The sequence below is a fragment of the Anser anser genome, assembly GCF_964211835.1.
Source record: "Anser anser genome assembly, chromosome: 5".
In the NCBI taxonomy this organism is placed as follows: Eukaryota; Metazoa; Chordata; class Aves; order Anseriformes; family Anatidae; genus Anser; species Anser anser.
Genome location: NC_139725.1, coordinates 51,265,244 through 51,283,403, shown reverse-complemented (window position 1 = coordinate 51,283,403; position 18,160 = coordinate 51,265,244). Strand labels below are relative to the sequence as shown.

Here is an 18,160-nt window from a genome sequence, read left to right as displayed (position 1 = left end):
TCTAACTAGCATCTCTTCAACAGAAACTCTGATCAGCACATTTGCTCTGCAAATTGACTTAAGTATGGTCTCCTGTGGGTTGAAATACTCAACCAGTGTTCTTTGTGATTCTTTCCTACTCCATAAGGTGCTCATCTCTTCTGTGGCTCCACCGTTAATGTATACAGGTGCATCTTCAGCATAATTCTTGCATTTTCCTGAGTATTGCCTGAGTATTACCTAAGGTTTGCAAATGACGCTAAATCCAGCAGTCATTTTCCAACTACCTGCTTGTAAGCACTAGATCAGGCTTTACAGAGATTGTTTTTCTTGCACCTATATTATTTTCAAAAAAAGGGGAATATTTTAATCAGTGCAAACTTCTCTGAAGTGGGACAAACAAAATATTTGAGCTCTTGAGCATGGTAATTAAACACCTCAGTTCTGCATCAAACTTTGGATTTTGGAAAGTTCCTAGAACAGCATGAATACATGAAATATATGGAAACAGAAATTCTTCATCCCTACAAATTGCAAAAGGACTCGTCAAAAGTGAACCTTTGCAGATATGCATTAGAGACGTTTTATGGAAAAAAATACATTTAGTCAATTAAGTAATATTATGTCCAAACAGACATCACTTTTGAGTAAGAATCACTAATTATATCTGTTGGTATTTAATTATTAAACAACACATTATTGCTCTAATCTTCCATTCTTTAAAGACACACGTAATTACTTAGAAAAAGAGAGCATATTAAAAGTCACCTTATGCATTCCAAAGAGTGAATATACTAAAAGGTAGTAAATCTGTGGTTAACAAGGTCATGAGGGAATGCATCTACCACCAACTGTTCCTGAATTTGTAGCTCTTACTATCTCTTTGTGGGGCTGCTCCATTTTTTAATGAAAACAATTAAGTACTGGGCCAGCTTACAAAAGAGAAGTTGAAGGTACCGTACAATAAATATAATACTAACTCGAGAGATATGTTCTCCCATAAGAACACAGAATATTAAAACTCACATTTAGAGCTAAATGTAGGCCATCCAAAGCCTACTCTTCTTCTTCGAAAAATATTTTTCTTCCCCTAGTATATCCTCTTGGCTTCTGAGACTATGCAGTTTAGGGACTTTCTAAACCAGAGAAAGCATCCAGATCATTTTGTATAATCAGGTATCTACTTTCAAATAGTCTGTCAAGATATTCATTTGGGTATGGCACGCTGACACTTGAAGTTGGGCCTCCTAAATTCCATTTTCCTGCCTGAAGTCAAAGGTATAGGCTGCTCTGTGTGGGTCTTTTTCTGCCCCTTTGTATTCAAACAAAATATATTAGTTTTATTTTAAGTTGCAAAATAGCAAAAAACTTTGAAATTTGAAATTTTTTTATAAGGTGCAAAAAAATGTCTAATTAATCTTAGTATCAAACTGTTTTGTTAATACTAATCAATTTTCAAAAATCTGTGCAAGATGAATGAGTAATTGGAATTTCTACAATGGCTGCTAGAAAGTCACAATGTGTGAACTATTATTCTAGTTTTAAGGAGAGGGAGCAAAGGTATACATTGATTAGTGTAAAAGAACACAAATTTTTTAAGACCTAATTTTTCTAAGTATGTAGCACTGTATGTCATTTTATGCGTTCAAGGCATATGTCCCATTTACTTACACAGCTGAAAATGATCAGCACATTTACTAATCTAAGGGTTTAGTATGCAATCATGCACTTTGAAATAAGCGAGCACTTAATGACTACCTATCAAACGTAAGCACTGTGTGGAGTATTTAAGAGAATGCATTAGGCTCTGGCAAGGACAGGAACAGAGTGCAATTTGACTTGGCACCTTAAAGTACTTCTGCTGTGAAAGCACTGACTCAACATATAGTGTCCACTTTCATTCAGTTCTCACTGTCCAACTTTTTCTACAAAGAAAATGCAGCTTAAGAAACAATAGGTCACTATGAAAGCTTGATTTTGTTCCAGAATAAATTTATCTTGTACAAAGAAGGTGGTAAAATTCTAGTTGAGAAAGAGCAAGAGACTGTATCATAATGTAATGTATACAAGAAGACGAATGCAAGCTGTTCAGAGAACATTTCTGACATCTGTTAAACTTTTGAGTGATTTATTTTACAATTAAATAATTGTTTAAACTCATCTCTGAGTAAAGTGTGGAGGGAATGTCTTGATATTTTTTAAGGAACCTGAAAATATTGAAGTGGAAAAATATGAGTTCATACAGATGCTTATTTAAGTCACCAGAAAGAGTGATACCACTGTTGTTTCCTCTTTGTATCTAGCAAACTAGTGTCAGGTCTCTCGTCTTCCTTATCTGGCCAAGCATCCATATTTCAGCTCCATTATTTTTGTGCAGCAAGTCATAGCATCAGATTCTGCACTCTCCTTGGTCTCTCCTACCTTTCAGACTTCCAAGTACCAGCCTGCATTTCCCCATCCTTTTAAAAATAGTTTTAATTTCTATTACACTCAAGTCTATTTTTCCCAAATAACCTCACTTTTGTGCTGTATCTGGCTCCTATCCTTTCTATCCTTTCTCCATCCTGCTTTGGCTCAGCAAGCAAATCTCTGATGGAAAACAAAGATCTGTTTGAGCACCTAAAATTACAGCTAGTCAAATGACAGTAATTCAGAACTATAAACTATTCTGTAAAAGGAATCTGCAGGGAATTAGCTACTAAAATCTACAGAGGTTTGACCAAGTAAGTACACATCACAGAGATTTTCTAAGAAAATTGTTACAATTTTATCAAAGGACCAAAGAAATTCATCTTTCATTTTGTTCCTTCAAAACGTTGAACAGTTCAGGCTACCATTTACAGAAAACCAGCCTGAAGAAGATGCCTAGGATTGAGGCTTTTTTTTTTTTTTTTTTTCATCTAAATGATTAACATAAGGCAAAGAAGGCAGCCTTAATAACAACTAGCATTACCAATTCATCAAAACTCTCTAAAAATCTTTGGATAGTAACACATAAACGTATACAAACACATAAAAAGAAAGAAGAGGAAAAATTAAACACATACATTCTATTTCTCCAACTACAGGCAGCTAAATCACAGTGACTATAGTTATTATATATCAAATGCATTAACCTTCACTTTGTCCCATTCCACCCTCCCCATATCACACCAGCTGAATGCGAACATGTGCAGAGCAAACAATGAGAAAGACTAATTAAAAGGGAACGTACAGCAATCTTGAAAGCATTTGTAATTGCACACACCACATTTCTATCCTGCTGGTTTTGTATTTCAAAATCTGGGAAAAAAAAGTATCATAAATATAGGTTTAATTTTCCAGGACTCTTTTGCGTTCCCTTTGAAGATGTTACCAATAAACTTGGCCTAACCTCTTGTCAGCCACTTACATGCTCATCTTTCGGGACTGACTCTCTTTATTTCCATTGTTCTTTTGGTCAGCTGAATTAAAGGAGTTGCGAGAAGTTGTGAGGGAGGAACTGGAAGGGAAGGTAGCATTCCCACTATTACCAGTGGAACGAGTCCGGAATGTATCATCTGAAATAAAGAGTTGTGGGTTAGACAAATAATTTTGTCTGAAAAAAATACAAAGAGAATGATCAGAATGGGATGTTTTTCCTACAGCAATAATAGGATATCTTCTATTTCAAAAGATTAACTTTCTGTATGTGAATGGTTTCAACTTAACAATTCTTTCAATTTCAAGTACAAAAAAAACAGCTAATTATCTAGTGTCTACTGGTAGCGAATGGAAAAAGACAGGTTCCTCCTGAAATCATTCTAAACTAATAATCCAAACTCTTCAACTGCAAATGGAGAGAGAAGCATTTCCAGACAGTGATTTCTCTCACCCAGTTCAGTAGAAGTTGTACACGATATGACTGCTCACATAAGATGGAAATGCCAAATTCATGTTTATTTTTACTATTTTTAACTGTAACATTAAATGAACATGAAGAAAAATATAAATAAATAAAAATCAGAAAAATAGACTAACACTTATTAAGTGCTCAGACATAATGGATATCTATTGTTTTAAGTTCTTTGGGAAGACAGTATCTTACAGCATGCCTGTTTGACAGGGTCCAAAACTCATCACCCTCACAAAACCAAATGTAAATATAAAGTAATAACCTACTTACCAGTAAAGGATAACATACAACTCTTTCCCATTCCTGATACTGAAGATGTATATCCTGTAGCAGAGCTTTTACTTAAATAACAAACAAAACAAAATTGCTTATTATTCTTCTCAATTGTATAATTTCCCATCCTACTCTTTGATAATATTTGAAGTAATTTCTGAGTTTATCTGAAAAAATTAAATGGGAAAGATATGCTAAATTTTTAAAAAGAATTTAGATAAAGCAGTTCATATTGAAAAGAAATTTTTATGTGATAAAAGGTGGCATATATGAACTTAAAAGGAATTCTTAAGAATTTGTAAACCTCAGTGTGCCTTAAAATAATATTTCTTCCCTCAGTTCAAAACTACATACCTTACCCAAGTAAACAGAAAGCTTAAAACTTAGGTCACAACTCAGTGAGCACATCACCACTTCTATAGATTAACATGCCTATAATTTCATTAGAGCTATCTATTAGGTAGCAATTAATATGCAAAAAGATACTTAGGACACTTGTCTATGTTGCTGTATTTTGGATGTAGTGCTTGAGTACTGAAAGACTGGCTTCGAACCAACTTGGATTTCTTGTCTTCTTTGCCTAAAATTATAAGTAGCAACAATTTTTAATACAGAAACCCATGCATTTACTCAGTAATTAAGAACACCTTTTAATACTATATTCTGTCAACCTATGGTAACTGAAAAACCGATATAAATACCTCAATAATTAATTGAAGTCACCTATTATATACCAAAGCATAAAATAAAACCAAAAAGCACAGAAATTACACTCACTTCTAGAAATGGACTATTTTCCTATTCACCTAAGTGAAACTCTGGCCCACAAAAACCAACAGCAGCTTTGCTGGTTTTTAACCTGCTTATATGAAACCAAAGCATTCTAGAATAATTTTTTTAACAATCTTCACCTGCTGATGTACCAGAAGAGCTCCCAGAAACAGAAAGAGTCATACTTTTTGCCAACACTGATGACGTTTTATTGTCTCTACCTGAAAAAAAAAAAAAAGCCTACTATAAATTACTTGTCTCTGTTTAATAGCCTTACCTTATCTAAAGAAAGAAAGCATAACATATTACAAGTCCTGTGGTAATAATATCTAATCCAGTGCTACTAATACTTTGGAAATACCACAGACAAGTTCTTACATTACATCCTAAAATGAAACATACTAGAGTCATGTATTTTATTAATAAAGCCAAAAGTCTTCCTTCTAATATCAGGTCAATTTTTCTAAGTATCTTTAGAAGCATACAGAAAATAACAACAACAAAAAAATAGTTTTCTTGTCACTTTCTAAAGTTCTGGTATTAACTGTACAAGCAGCGTCTCCTTTCTGCTTCTTTCTCTCCTACCTATGTAAAAGTAAGAGCAATAAATGTACAAACAATATGCACACAAATAAACTTACGCTTCTTTTCAAATATTTTATCATTAACATTTGTAGATCTTCCTTCACTTTGCTGCTTCTCTTTTTCAAGTTGTTCCTAAAAAATGAATAATTTACTGAGATGTTACTCAGCTAAAAATAAATAGTAATAATAACAAAAAAACATTTGTTTTACAATTAGGCTGGACGTTTACAAAAAAGGGCATGCTTCCAACTCACCAAAATAACAGTGAATTTCTACACTTTCCTACTATCACTGCAGAGCCTAATGAATATCCAGAGAACCAATTAAACAGTACAGAGTGAAATGAGAGTACATATGCTATATCCTATATAAAAATCATGCCAAAAATGTTGATCTTAATTATGAAAAAAACTCGGAGTTAAAGTTCTTGTTTCTAACATATTACAAACATTATGCCTGGCTTTTTTTTTCTCCCCCTTTTTTTTTGAAAAGGTACAAAGGATATAGAAATTGACTGTTGCCAATGGAAAACTGTGGTGCTACATACATGGTCTGATAATAGAACATGCACAAAATACTAGATGTGTCTAAAGGACACAAAGATACAGGACTGTCTGCAATTGAGAATATTATTAATTCAAACATCAATTAAAATGTTTTTCTCAAACAGTAAGGTGTGTCATATAGGCTTAAACTTTTAAAAGACCAAAAATTAACATCTAAAGTTGATAGCCTTTATTAAAACCAAGTATTACAGTTCTTCAATTTTAGGGATTTTGGTTTTTGCCTTTCTGTAATATTAGCTAGCCTTAGAATATCTTCTGAGAGCACATCCACAGACAGAAGAGTTAACCCAGATATATCAACAATTTGAAGCCAACACTTGTCTCATGATTCTTGGTGAATAGGTATCACTCCATCTTCAAAAACCTATCTAATATATTAGTTTATTTTCTGTGCTATATTCATAATGAAAAGTGCTAAGTGAACCCAAACTGTTCTAAACTTTTCTTCCATTTCACTCTAATTACTACCCAAGCTAAAAAAAAAAAAAAAAAGAGGTAATTAATTCAGGTCAAGGTTGCTGGAATATAGTTTCTACTAAGTCATTTTCTAAAATTAAGGAATCTTCTTAATAAACTTATTAAATGATATTAAAAACTGTAGCAGTCAGATATATCTAACTGGGTCCAATAACTCCTCATCTATTCAGGACTGTGACATGCTACAGTTTTCTGTGTACACCTCTGATTCTTCAAAAGTATGCCACTCAGAATATGCTCAAAAAGACCTCTGTGATACAGAAGGAATGTCCATATCCATGTCATACATCATAAAAATACAGGCACTCGTCTGATGTCTAGCTGTAGAAACATGGTAAAAATAAATCTTCTGAAACACTACAACACAGGGCTCACTAAAGGCTATTTTGCCATAGCCCCAAATGCTTTCACTATAAAAAACAGTAATTGTATCTACCTAAAACCTGCTAAAGCTAAGATCAAGTTTTGCACTAAGATCAAGTGTACATAATAAATATGCATCCTAAGAACAAATGGTTGAACCATGGGCACAAGATAATGGGAGGTGGCAGGATGCACATGAGACAGATACCATATAATTGAGAAAATTAACTGCCCAAGAGAAAGCCTGTAGTACCTATTGATATCAAAGTGGGCCACAAACACAGGCTCTGTAACTATCCTGCAGAGGAATCAGGGAAAATTTTTGGACAGTCTTGAACCTGTACTCGTTCACTACAGAGGAGTTCTATTGCAAGAAGTCAGAGGAACTGTGCTAACAAAACCTGGCCTCTTCTAAAGCCTGTCAGCTTCCTAGCATTGCACACACTGGGCTGCAGAGGAGGCAACAGAATGGAGGACTACAGTCCTTGAAAGTCATTTAACTGAGGCTCTGTGAAGATGTAGTAGGCTATGTGGTGAAGTGCCTGCTGCAGCTTTTGCTTACAGCCATGACAGATCAGAAATGGTTACCTAAGTTGGAAAAGCACTCTGCAGACTTCTCTTCCAAATCCTAAGTATCTTGTAGCTGATTTTGTTCCATATAACCTACACTAAGGCTCCCTCCGGCAAGGCTACAGATGTCAATGACCTTTCTTGCTTTCTTTCTGGCTAACAGGAAAGCCTGTAACACACAGGCACTGACTCTTCCTTCAGTGTCCTTAGCACAAAAGAAGTTGTAACATTAACTTCTTTGCTTGTGGAGGCTGTACATGAATTCTGAGGTGTTTCATTCATTGCTGAAAAACTGCTAAGCTCCCTCAAAAGATTTCAAATGTGTATCAAAGTGCTTGGGACTTTAGAACTACAGAGGGGTTGTGTGTGAATATTTATTAAGCAATTCCAGTTTGCCTTTCTAATTGACACAGTAAAGTTTAGGTAGCAAAGAAAAGGAAGATCTTGTTATATTTTACATAGTTTATGCTATTTTGAAGGATTTAATCCTAGTGTAAAGTGTAAAATGAGATCACACACAGATTATAAACCTACCACGCTCTTCTGTAATATGCACTTCCCTTACCATAAAACTATTGCCTCAATCATATTTAGCTACAAACTATTAGAAATAAGAAAAGACAGGTTGTACTGATAAAATATACCATTTCCAAAAGGAGATGCTCTTGTCTCTCTTTTTCTTGGTCCAATAAATCATTTTCGTAAAATCTTTTCTGAAACTTCAAAATAAAATCAATAAAAATAAAAAATCACTACATGAAAATGGGAATTAGAAGTACTTGGTAAAAATGAAAACTAGTAAGTACTTACAGCATCTAAAGAGATATCCATTCTGTCCAATTCTAACACTGTCTATAAAGAAAATCAAAATATTATTTATCTTTACTCAATGGCAAGCCACACTTTTAACTCAAAAACTGTGGAGATAAGAAAGCTTAGAATAGCAGTATTCAAAATGAAACATGCCTTTTCTCCTTAAACACTTGAAGTCTAGGCTTGTATTTTTGTGCTAAAAATGCTTAAAGTCAGAAACTGTCAGAGAGTATTCTCAAAGCACTGCTAAGTCTCATAGTGAAGGACTAATAGACCACCTATATGCAACTCAAAATACACTTGAGGAGAGCTTGGAAGCATGATTGCCTGGAACATAGACCTAGGAACCAAGAATGAAAAAATGAACAAGCCAGGGAACTCTAGGCAGGTGCTCATCCAATCCCTTCTGCAGACTGGCCCTGTAATGTAGACACCTCCCTTAGCTACTTCACAGCTTCTTTGAGACTGAGCATGAACATGCCTCAAGAAATTAACCTTTTGTGAATGTTCACATTCCAAAAGTATTGTAACATCTGAAACTACTGAAAAGGCTTTCTTTTTATATTGTAAAATAAATAAATTAGCCAGATACCTCTACCTCAAAGACTCTTGATCATTTTTACTACGGTCACACTAGTCCTATCTGGAGACATATGCTATTTTCTCCACAACAGACATTGAGCCAAAATCCTCTATCTAGAAAATAACTTCAGTATAAGAAACCAAGGAAAAAACAACTCTTAAATTTGACAGAATGAAATATATTACATCATCTTTTAATTGTCCAATATTATAAAATATCTATAGGTCTTTACTCTCCTATTCCTGTATTAAGAGACTCAACAGAAAGCCTCACTTTGATCATCTTAACTTTTAATAACCCCAACACGAAATACTGCTTACTCTTTTCACAATAGTCAGGACATCTTTGTCTTTCTCTTGACACAAAAGTTTCCGTATACATAACTCCAACTGTTGAAGCAAATGTTTATCACTGGGAATCTTCAGAGTAGATTTAACTTTTGGCAACAAATAGCACAGCTTCATTCTATCAAAAAATAATAAGAATGATAATTCATCTTTTGATGCAGAATGTAATAAACATTATTGATTTTTGACTTGCATGCTGCTATTTGACTTTAAAAAAATAAATTATTTGAAGATAAAGCATGAAATTAGTAGGTGTAATTATTCGGAAGTTATTTCTGCTTATGGGTTATCTCCAGACATACTGTGACATTTTCAAAAAAAATCTCCAGAGACTGGGACCACAGACACATATTTGAAGCTCAAAAGATTTTTTTTTAAATTTTTTTTTAAACCTCAAAAGATAAGCAGACCTCTAGATTTTCAAAATGACCTACATGCCTAGCAGAAGCTGTGAGCTAAAGTGGTTATATAAAAAAGGTATGCATTCCTTTTTCTAACTTTAAAATCAAAATGCTCCACATATTAATTAAAAGTATTTAATACATTTAAGAAAAGAAAACTCTGCATTTGATCAGACTGTAACAGCATAATAGTGAATACTTTTAATCTAATAGAATTTTAAAAAATCAAGAATATGGTGATATTCTCTGTTGTTCTCAGATTCCACTCGCTTGATCAGAGACAATCCTACGTCAGAGATGACAGCACTGTGATGAACAACATTCTAAAGATTTTTCTTATATGAATTTCTCTCATGTTTTTATACTTTCAAAATATTTTAACCTTCACAACTTCCCATTATAAAGAACTACATCACTCAGCAGAAAGCTGGAATTTCATCTCCCTTATTTTTTTTCTCTCTTTTTTTTTTTCCCCCTTTTTTAACATCAAGAGGTAAGGTCTAGTTCTGACTTTTAAACTTCACTCCACAACAGTCTGTGCATTCCTTTTAAAAAAATGTTAGGGAACAGTCCAGCAAAGAATTATGCCAAAAACATAGTAAACGGATTACAAGTCAATTAAGGTTTCCATTAAATTTTAATATTGTATCAGTAGACCTTTCAAATGAAATGTGTTTAAAAAGCAATAAATTACATAAGATTATACACAAATTAAGGTGGGTTTTGTTGGTTTTTTTTAGCGTAATCACCTTAACACAAGAACATGAAACATGAATATCAATCTACATGCACAAAATGACTTTGTTTTTAGGTTTAGGAACTTGTTGACCTAAGATGTGGTAGTTATACTAAACACAAGGTCTATTTAAACACTGTTTTGCTTGGCAATAAACTGTATTTAGTGAACTTTACCGAATAGATACATGTATGTGCAAATTGTGCTTACATAAGCCTCTATGAAGCATTAGTATTAGATGCTTAGACATATTAAGGATGACAACATGATTTATACAAATCAGCAAACAAAGTTCAAAATCCCACAAAATACATGACAAAAACAAACAAACTACCAAAGTAACAACTTTTTTATTGGTAATAACTACTGAACTGCCTGGGCTGATCTGTTCAGGGAAGAAAAGATAAAGTCTCTATAAAAATAAAGTAAAAAGTACTGTATGAAAATGAGTAACATACTAAATCCCCCTATATTTTTTTCTTTTTCAATTAACTTCAACAATTAAGTAGAAAATTTACTCATAAGGAAAAACCTACGCTAACTGCTAAACTTCAACCACTGAAAGAATTGTTTGTGTTTAGCTTTACATATTATGCTGAAATTGATGGAAATTAATGGAGACTGCTAAGGTTCAGCTTGTGTCCCTAAACCCAAGAAACAGATTACTTTCTTCTCTCCTACCAGCGTTTCCTTTAGCTTCATGTTCTTTTTCACTCCCAATACCTGACAGTTTTGATCAGTCCCCAAACACTCAGACTGACCTGCTTCTGTGGTTTTTTGACATCATGCCCGTAAGTCCTCTATACCTTTAGAACTGGTCGTGCTGAAGGCACTGTACCCTCTTATTCAAGCCCCATTATTTAAACAAGACATTAAAAAAAAACAGTATTTGTTAATATATTATTTTTTTTCCCTGTACACTGCTACATACTGTTTGCACAGTACCTCACATTTGCCACTGGGTCATGTGTAAGTTCAAGCACAGGCAGAAAGAAGTATTTACAGAAGAATGACTTTGAAAAGAGTTCCATAATGAATTCACAAGTATCTAAAAAACGAAGTCTGTTCCAATAACTTTTTCCTTGGCCCAGTTCTGAAAAATAATAATCCACAAATATTAGCTGTAAAGTTTTCATTGTCAGCCTTTTAAAGGTTAGCCTTTGACTCAAAGATGATAATCACGCTTGTCATGAGGCACACCTTTTCAGCCTTAATTCTTCCCATCAGTGAAAGACTAACCCTCTGAAATCAGTGACCATTTCTGTCAGTGATCACTTTTGTCAGATATCCAACCCCTGCCTTTAATCATTCAAAAAAAAATGAAAAATATCAGGTGAACTTGTTACTGGATAGAACAAAACCTGGCATGCCATTTAGATGATGTCAGAGGTGTATTAAAATTACTCTGTAAATGTTAAATATGTTAATGAGAACAATTCAACCTTCTAACTTATCTTTAGAACACACAACATAGGCCAGAACGTCAACTTACTCACGTGACTAACTCATTCAAAAATTAATTTCTGAGATTTATTCAACATTTCTTATGTTGAAGCCTTCAGAGAATTATACTTCTCTATACTTCTGCAGCACCTACAACTAAATAATTTTGGATTCAAGAAGTAGGGTTGGAGGGGTCTTGGCATATCAGTTTCCCCCATTGCCCATCCCCAGTTCTTTTGCATAAGCTTCAGAGATATTCCTGAAGTATATATCCAAAGTATGTTTTGACTGGTGATAATGTGAGCAACTGTCTAAGTATAATCCCACCAACGATGGAAATTACACTGAATACATATATAACCATAAATAGATCTTCAGCCAATACTAACTCGCATCTTTAAGTAATCAAGGAAAAATTATCTTACGTTCAATCAGTTTCTGAATAACCTCATGCCTCTGTTCTTGTTTGCGATTATAACGTAAATAAACACAGAGAGTTCGAGCAGCTGCTTTTTGGACTGGCAGGACATTCTTGAAAGAAAGAAAAGAAATACAGTTAAACATACCTGAAGGAGTATATAACCAAAAATGTATAAAAATCAAGAAGTAGAATAAATAGCTAAAAGTTAGCCTAACTTTACAAATTCTGATATAATAGCCCCGTCCCTGTAAGTGTTCAAGGCCAGGCAGGATGGGGCTTTGAGCAAACTGATCTAGTGGGTGGCATCCCTGCGCATGGCAGGGGTGGTGGAACTACATGACCTTTAAGGTCCCTTCCAACCCAAACGGTTCTATGATTCTATGATCAATTAAGAATGTATATATCAGACTTGTAGAATGAAAAACTGATATAGCCGTACACATTTTTACTTGGTAAATCAAACCTGAAGAGGTACGATTAAAATTTTAGAATGTGTTGAAATTGCTTATGAATCCAAGCCAAAAAATAAAGTAGGCCAAAAGCTCTGAAAGATATTAAATGTTCTCAAACCCAATGATATCTGATGTTTATGAGGTTAAATTGAGGGTATTCCAAAATCTTGACTTTTCAAAGTCAATACTTGTATTCAATACTTCCACACACTTATCCTTTAATACCACACAATTGGCATTACTAAGGACTGGGCTCTTCTTTTTGAAATGTTTGAATGTTTGAAATGTGAAATGTTATCAAACTTTTCTTTTCTTGCAATATAACCCCATCATACTTCTTTCAGTTCAAGACTGACATTCAAAACCATTTCATGATTGTTCAGTTTAATTAGAAATATAGTGTTCCCCAGGGCTCAGTACTGGGCCCAGTTCTCTTCGATATTTTTATCAATTATCTGGACAAGGAGATCAAGTGCACCCTCAGTAAGTTCACAGACAACAACAAGTTGAACAGCAGTGTTGATCTGCTCACAGGTAGGAGGCTCTGCAGAGGGATCTGGGTAGGCTGGACCGATGGGCTGAGACACACTGTATGAGGTTCAGCATGGCCAAGGGCCGGGTCCTGCACTTGGGGCACAACAACCCCATGCAATGCTACAGGCTGGGGAAAGAGTGGCTGGAAACATGCCTGGCAGAAAGGGACCTGGGGATGTTGGTTGACAGCCAGCTGAAAATGAGCCAGAGCATTCAGGTGGCCAAGACAGCCAACAGCATCCTGGCTTGTACCAGGAATATCATGGCCAGCAGGAGCAGGGAGGTGATCATCCCCCTGTACTCAGCTCTGGTATGGCTGCACCTTTAGTACTGTGTTCAGTTTTGGGCCCCTCACTACAAGAAGGACATCGAGGTGCTGGAGCATGTCCAAAGAAGGGCAACAAAGCAGATGAAGGGTCTAGAGAACAAGTCTTACGAGGAACAGCTGAGGGTGCTGGGGTTGTTTAGCCTGGAGAAAAGGAGGCTCAGGGGAGACCTTATCACACTCTACAACTAACTTAAAGGAGGAAATAGCAAGGTGGGGATTGGGCTCTTCTCCCGAGGACCAAGTGGTAAGACAAGAGGAAATGGCCTTAAGTTGCACCAGAAGAGGTTAAGGTTAGATATAAGGAAAAATTTCTTCACTGAAACTATTGGAACAGGCTACCCAGGTAAGTAGTTGAACCACCATACCTGGAGGTCTTCAAAAGACGTGTAGATGTGGAGCTTAGTGATACAGCTTATTGGTGGCCTTGGCAGTGCTAGGTTAGATGCTGGTCTAGAATGATCTGAGAGATCTTTTCCAGCCTAAATGATTCTATGATAGTCCTTTAATATTTTTATTACTTTTTATAACCCAAACTTTTCTCAAGTTGAATAGATATATGGTTGGCATAACTGCCTCATTTTTAGGTGCAACTACTTGCAAAATGCTTTTTTTTTGCCTAGAAATTTGGTCCTGAAATGTTTAAACATCCATATGTTTCCATCAAGCACAATTTATCATGTACCATTTTGTCTTAATTTCATTTCCCATAAAGCACTGTCTCCCTACATTGAGAAGAAAGACCATAATTCATTACAGAAAATACCAGCCTACCAAGGAGAATGGAGGAAGAATAGGAATATTAGTCAACTCAAATACAATTCCTGTGAAGCCTGGCAACAGTCTGTGCTTTTCATGACAGAGCTGTCATGGAAAAATGTAGATTATTTGGTGTCTATTTGCAATTTTAGTTATGTCTGTTATGCAAAATCAGACTGGCGGAGGTTATGACTATGTAGAATATTAATCATACACTTTTTGATTCAAATATGACAGGCAAAAACAAAGAGATAGCAGCTTTGTTTAATGATTTTAAGGTGTATCTCAGAGGAAAGTGTTTTGATTTACCTAGAAACAAACTGGTAACAAGCACAAAGAAAGGAAAGAAGAGCTGAGGGAGTGGAACTTGATAATCTGTCAATACAAATTTTGCTCCTCCAACTGGGGGAAAAGAGTTCATGAAGCATTTTTTTTCAATCTTACAGGAAATAAAACATAGCCTGATATACTATATGCAATGAGAAATACTACTTTAAGATAAATGTTTAAATAGTGCTACATATAGCAAATATCTAGTGCTAATTGTTTTAAATACCGTAAACAAATGAAAAACAACAGGAAAGAGACGGGCTCACATTTGTCAAAATGATTGTCAACATTCTGTGAAGAAAACGGTAATAAATCTGATCACTTGATATGATATGAGGGAGACATGCATATTTTTGTAGTAACTTCTCATGAGTTCTCCACTTTAATGAAGTTGCAGCTCTCTGTTCTGCTGTTGTTAATGCAGGAATCAAGTCAGGAATAGAGAGTAACTAGAAATAAAAATATAAACATAATTTCATTCATATCTTCTACCTGTATGACATGTTAGTAGGCTTAAAAACAAAGCACAACAATGTAAGGAGAAAAAAGATTTTAAGCAGTCAATTAATTGTTCTAGGCAAACAGGATCAGCTGACCATTGCCAGGAGGTGTTAGTCTAAGTTTTTCTTAAAAAAATCTGATCAGGATTACACTACCTCTCTTACACAGTAAATTCCATGGTTAACTACTCAGAAAGCTATTCCAGTAACTAACTAAATACACCTTCAGTTCCAACCACTTCTCCTGACAATGAAAAACAATTTACTGTTCTCTTTGTAATATCCTTTTACAGGTATGAAGACAATTATGACAGTCCTCTTGGTCTTTTCTTCTTTAAACCAAATAAATCCCCTTTTCCTCCTAGACTCGTAAACTTTGCAGTTACTTTTCTCAGCTTCCTACTTCATTTTGGAAGAAATTGTACACCTTATCTCAGTAGGAGGCAAGGACTTTCTAGTAGTCAAGCTAAATTCTCTTTCACTAAGCAAAGTGAAATACACTGCCACACTTGACATGGCACTTGTTACATGTTGTATGCATTTACAGTTATAAACTTCTGATAACTTTTAAATAATAGTTTCAACTTTTGTCCATAAAATAAAAAAAATACATTCTCTATTCATTTAGCTCAAAACAGCATCTTGAAGCAGAAGATACCTTTTATGTTCCATTTTTCAGGTGAGGAGTCACTGAATAAACCATCACCCAGAGCCATATAAAATTAAATTAAATATGCAAAGTTGAGAAGTAAATTCAGATTTCCCAAGTCCTAATTCAGTGCCTTTACCTTAGGAAACAGACTTCCTCCTACCAGCAGCCATGTCTGAAAATGGCAACTGTTGGCAGTTGCAACATCAATATACCAAAAAATTAGGTATTAACAATCACTTTCAGTGTGAATCCAATTATTAAAAAGCATTGTCAGTTTTGATTCGACTTAATGACTGTTTCAAAATCTGACCTATTTCAGCAAATCTGTGGTTAATTAGATAAAGACCATTGGAAAAAAAATCATTTGTACAGTAAGTCTAATCTTTAAAATCTTTTCTTCTTTATTAAAGTTTAAAAATAAAAATAAAAAGCCAGAAGCTCTGTGTTTCTCCAGAGAAGAAGCTAATCATGAAAACCTTATTATACAATTACTGAAATAACTTTGCTACCAGCTTCATTTAAATTTAGAAAGTAGATTGGAAATCATAGGATTACCCACCTTGCTTTCTGATCCACTGTTTTCTCCTCCATTAGTCGTCATTAGTTCAAGGATTTCAGGAAGGTGACCTACTAGTGCATCTAACACCTATTTAAAGAAAGGTTGCATGAATGAGGTTTGTAAATTAACTCCAGTCAATTTTTATCTCTCACCACTATATCCCTTCTGTGTTACTGCTGTTCTGTCACACCAATGTAGAGAAAAAAAATGAGGTCCAACTTATTTGTACTGACGAAGCCTGGTCTGGGATTTAAAACTGATGTTTTAATATAGTAATATAAGTATTATAGGATTCATTTTAGGAAAACAGAATTATAGCTTTGATTTACATCAATACCACAGTCAGTGCTTTCTAAAATGTTCACAGCATACAATATTTAAAAAGGAACATTCATTTTAAGAAAGATCTGCATTTCATAGTTAAGTAACAGCCTAGACAAACATGAAGAAATGTATTTTGGATATTTTCCATCTGAATCTTAAAAGCAACTTTTCCTCATTTAACTGCCATTGATAAATTAGAACAGAATATTTAGCCTTTATTAATAGAATAACCTTACATTCAAAGGTTGCTAGATTTGAAACTAGACTAGAAAATTATATCATTAAGTATTACTTGGTACCAGTTCTGACTGTTATAGTTTATAATACTGGATATTTTTATTAGTTAGTTATAATTAGGATAATTTTTCAAAGTCACCAGCTGCTTCTGAGTCTCAACCTTCAGGCATTCGACTTGAGAAATCTTTTAAGATTGGTCAGAATTTCATAAGCTAAAAGGAGTTCTAGGAACACTTTTAATTCCCTTGAAAATGCCTAACAAAGGATATCACAAGGAGCACCTCAAAGCAAAATTATTTTTTCTATGCCATATCCAAAGATCCTATACAGAAAAAAATGGATCAAGTATTGGAATAACCGGTACAAGGGGAAACAGCAGTTTTGTCTCAAACAAAGACCTTTTTCAATCCAAAAGTTTTGCTACAGTATCTGTTATACATACCTAAGTGACTCACGCTTTACATAGGTTGAAACTAAGGCACACTAAACTAAACCATCTCAAGAACACCCAGAAATTCTGTACCAGAGCTTGGACTAAAAACTTTTCTACACGTGTTGATCTTTGAACCATAGACAACTTCATCTCCTCTTCAATGGGAGAAACGTAAATAAAAGAAAGCAAAAACCTGGAATGCTATCAATAAATATTTTAACACAGTAGCAAAACCATATATTTCCACAGAACTTGTAAGGTAATAAACAATAAAACAATCAATAAAATATTTAGAATGAATATTTTTTAAAGGTACTGAATTCAGCGTGGGTTAACTGAATTCAAACACCTTCCTATATTCCTCCTTTTTATTCACAGAAGGCTTGCATCTTTATGAAGTGTCTGTGAAACAGAAGTAACAGCTACAGATTATTTCAAGCAGTTACTGTCTTACTGCAGAGTTATTAAACATCAAGATAATGTGCCTCAATGTAACAAGCAAAATAAAGTTCCAATAAAAGTATATTACCTCCAGTGACTCATCTTGTAATAGCGTAACCAGTTCTTTATGAATTGTATACACACCAGAATTTAAAAGCTTAGCAACCTCAAAAAAACAAACAAACAAAAAACAGTGAGATAGCAAGATAAACCATACTTTAATTCCATGGCACTGCAGGAATTACGCTGCATGTGCTTACTTTTCAACAACCATGAGGGGTTGCAAAACAATTTTTTAATATCAGCCTTCTAAAGTTATATACTTTCCTGTTGATCACATTAAAAATATGCTTATATAAAGAATATGAAACAAGAAACATATCTATTACCTAACCATGAAACATGCTTTTAG

The 18,160-nt window shown here is 34.4% G+C and overlaps 1 protein-coding gene across 4 annotated transcripts in view; it reads right to left on the bottom strand.

Moving 5' to 3' along the window:
- The window catches only part of PPP4R4 (protein phosphatase 4 regulatory subunit 4), a 78,543-nt gene that overhangs the window by 6,728 nt on the left and 53,655 nt on the right, over positions 1-18,160 (bottom strand). For 3 of the 4 annotated variants that reach the window (XM_083836676.1, XM_083836674.1, XM_083836677.1), the window contains 13 exons: positions 17,837-17,914; positions 16,314-16,400; positions 14,869-15,051; positions 12,207-12,312; positions 11,284-11,431; positions 9,175-9,319; positions 8,269-8,310; positions 8,103-8,177; positions 5,539-5,614; positions 5,038-5,118; positions 4,613-4,706; positions 4,124-4,194; positions 3,371-3,518 (listed from right to left, as the gene is read on the bottom strand). In XM_083836676.1, the coding sequence (XP_083692802.1) occupies positions 3,371-3,518; positions 4,124-4,194; positions 4,613-4,706; positions 5,038-5,118; positions 5,539-5,614; positions 8,103-8,177; positions 8,269-8,310; positions 9,175-9,319; positions 11,284-11,431; positions 12,207-12,312; positions 14,869-15,051; positions 16,314-16,400; positions 17,837-17,914 (1,334 nt within the window). The remainder of the gene's footprint in view (positions 1-3,370; positions 3,519-4,123; positions 4,195-4,612; positions 4,707-5,037; positions 5,119-5,538; positions 5,615-8,102; positions 8,178-8,268; positions 8,311-9,174; positions 9,320-11,283; positions 11,432-12,206; positions 12,313-14,868; positions 15,052-16,313; positions 16,401-17,836; positions 17,915-18,160) is intronic. The other variant, XM_083836675.1, reaches the window with a different exon arrangement.